Consider the following 3,294-nt stretch of genomic DNA (forward strand, 5'->3'; position numbering starts at 1 on the left):
GAGAGATAGAGTGAAAACGATTGAGAGAGGTTTCATGTGTGACAATTGTGAGTGTTTGGCTCTGCAACGCAAGGTCCGTGAACCCCGTTAAGCCATGTTTTAGGATCTTACACACTCCCGATGAGTATGCAACATTGTTTTATTGTTTTTGTTCGTTGTTTAGCACTAAGGCTAAAGAAAATTAAACACACGAATTTTTCCAAGTGATGTTTTCTCATTAAAATAGTGAGTTATACAGTAATTACATAACACAAACCCTTATATACAAGGTTTAATTGAGTTGACCGGTTTGACTCGATGACTTTGTTCGACTTAGACTTGACCCGAATTTGACTATTGTCACATATTAGTAAAGGAGGTGGCCAAAATGTGATCGGCTTACCCATTCAATAATGAAAAAAAAACTTATCGATCTGAAAAATACTAATTCGTTCCCTTATAAAGTTATGAAAATAGTTCGTGGATTAAAAGAGTCAACCTTAGAAAGTTCCTAAGACATTTGTGTCATCTCTCTCTCTCTCTCTCTCTCTCTATATATATATATATATATATATATATATATATATATATATATATATATATATATAAAAGACAATAAAGAAAAGACAAAGCATAAAGAAAAATCTAACTTGAAGGTTATTGACAGAAATTGAATTCACATTGCAAAAACTGGAAATTACAATGACAATATTGATAGTAATCAAAATTTAAAGTAAAATTGCAATATTCGTCAAACCACATGGACATAAAATTTATTCTATAATAAATCTTAGTCGTTGAGAATGCATTTTATTCCTTTAGCATGTCACTTCATGTCTTTAATGGCAAATATTAACTATTGGTTTTTGTTATGATAGATTTCTATAATATTTTTAATTTTTATAATAACATTACTTTAGGGATGAAACATTATTTTTGGACGTCACCAACTCATCGTTATTCGATATAAACAGTCAGTGGCGGAACCAAGGTCAAAATAAAGGGGTATCCTAAAAAAAAATTTGGATGACCCAATTTTTTTTGGGTACTTCGGTTTTGGTTTTAAACCTAAACCTTAATCGAATCCTTAGATAATCTAAAGTCATGTTATATAAACATGAAGTTGAAGTATTTTTTGATACTTGAATCGATGTAGAAATCAAAGTAGATATCAAATGAAACATGAAGATAACATCTTAATATAATAGATGAAATTGGCTAAATTTATATGTGTTTGGTGATTTGGGATAGAATAGCTAGGAAAATAATAATAAAAAGCAAACAAAGAAAATGTAAGGAGGGAGATTTGATCTTTAGATCTCTACTTTAATATATTAGTGCCTTATCCAACAAACCACATATTTGTTTGGGTTTATAAGTGAAGGGAAACATATATATACACTATATAAAATGAAATTTTGCTAAAAAGAATTACACTACCGAAAAATTTTCGAAGAGTATCCCAGGTTACCCCGGGATCTACATTAGATCCGCCCCTGTAACGAGCGATAAAATGATGGCGTCATATTTTCATAAAAACTATCATTTCTAAATTTGAACTTGAAACTTTTATTTGTAGATTTTACATGCTTAACGTGTACATCAGTACATGTCTGATATGAACGAGCAAATTCTGGAATACGACAACTTTATTTTTTTCAGTGTGATAATTCAAAAACGTACACGGTACACACATGAAACCAACGGAAGCATAAAATAAGGGCCAACTAAACAAATGGGAAAAGTGGAATGATACAAAAAGTAGAACAACTAAAGCAATTGGGTGCATCACATTCCCTGGTCTCAACCTCATAATAACACAACCCAAACTACAACTTTCTACCACAAAATTGGTACTACAACCAAATAATACAATACGAGTAAACCTAACAATAATTGGACTCGCCGATCAAAATTTTGTTGAATTTCCTCTTCCAGGGGAAATTGTTGCTAAATCAGAGCAACAATTCAAAAGTCACTTTACATCATATGCTGTAAAGGTCATAGATCGATCTGGAACAGAAAAGTTCAGCTCTGGAGAGTAAAAGATCGACGATGAAATGATAGCGTAGACCAAGTCAACAGATGCCATCAAATAAAACCATCATCTCCGAAACCATTTGTGTTGACCGTTGGATCATCATAATAATATCCGTCCGTGACCCCACCTGAGCTATTTCCGGTCCCATCACTACCGTCCATTGCATACTCTTCTTCATCCTCACCGTTCACTCCTTCATCTGATGACAACGGAGCTAACCAGCACGTGCCATGAAGGTGTCCGTTCACGCACACAAAATACTCCAGTGCGCCGTCGTGTGAGCCGAGCCGCTTAGCCGCATTCCTAGGAACTAAGCCGGCAGTGGTCATACTCCAAACACGGGCCCCACAATAAGGGCACCTCTCCCGCTCCTCTAACGCCGCCTGTCTCGCTATCAAACAAGCACGTGTCCTCGACTCGCGAAATCCCCGGAATACCCCTCGGAAAACACCTAAGTCATCTTCTCGATCACCAACCCGGTGTTCACAGGGGTCGCTCACAAACAACAAGTCCCCACGACACCGTTTCATCAAGAAGCTCCGACCGGACGTCTTCGAGAACCGGGTCTCTGTAACAAAGTGCCCCGGTTTTGGCCGGCTCAATACAAAATTCCGACTAGGTTCGCAATCGCCGCAAAAAAACAGCAGCTTAGCTAACGCCGGCCAACCGCCGCCCATCCGGCTACTGTGAACACCGTTCGATAGCGTCTCTGTTATCCTCGGCGCACGGAACAAACAGAGCTCCCGCCATAACAACCGCTTCGCCATGGCGCGGAGTCTCCGGCACACTGACGCCGTCCGGCAAAGCACCTGAACGTCCCATTTCATCGATTCCATAACTAACAGAAGCACTCTCTCGTTAAAAAAATCCGATTCGTGTGAACCGGAACCACCGCTAATGGACGTGCTCAGCCTCACTCTCTGGTTCGCACTCATTTTCTTCTGATCTCCGGCGAAAAAAAAGGTATTACACGCTTATATATAGTTGCACAATACCATTTCTAGAGACTAGAATACTAGTCCAAATGTGTCAGGTGATTATTGGATGATTACTTTTCTATTGGATATTGCTCCTGGAATCATGATCGTGGGCGGTTTCAGTTTGTGGAAAATGGACACGTGGAGGTATTAATTGGTGCTTAAAAGGAAAGAAAGTAGGTTATCAAGTGACTGCCAGCCACGCGTCCAGGAGGATGTTAAAAGTTGGTTGCTCGAAATATCTTTTTTAAGGGGTTACGTGGCAGTCTAGGAGGCTGTGGGCTACCACGTGGATGA

At 38.6% G+C, this 3,294-nt stretch overlaps 1 protein-coding gene across 1 annotated transcript; it reads right to left on the reverse strand.

The window, feature by feature from the left end:
* Positions 1-1,741: 1,741 nt before the first annotated feature.
* Positions 1,742-3,053, reverse strand: EDL3 (EID1-like 3). Its single transcript, XM_079022981.1, has one exon. The coding sequence runs from the start codon at positions 2,953-2,955 to the stop codon at positions 2,071-2,073; it is 885 nt and encodes a 294-aa protein (XP_078879107.1). The 5' UTR covers positions 2,956-3,053; the 3' UTR covers positions 1,742-2,070.
* Positions 3,054-3,294: the final 241 nt, after the last annotated feature.

The sequence above is a fragment of the Lactuca serriola genome, chromosome 9 (genome assembly GCF_051521515.1).
Source record: "Lactuca serriola cultivar US96UC23 chromosome 9, Lser_US96UC23_V15, whole genome shotgun sequence".
Taxonomy (NCBI): Eukaryota; Viridiplantae; Streptophyta; class Magnoliopsida; order Asterales; family Asteraceae; genus Lactuca; species Lactuca serriola.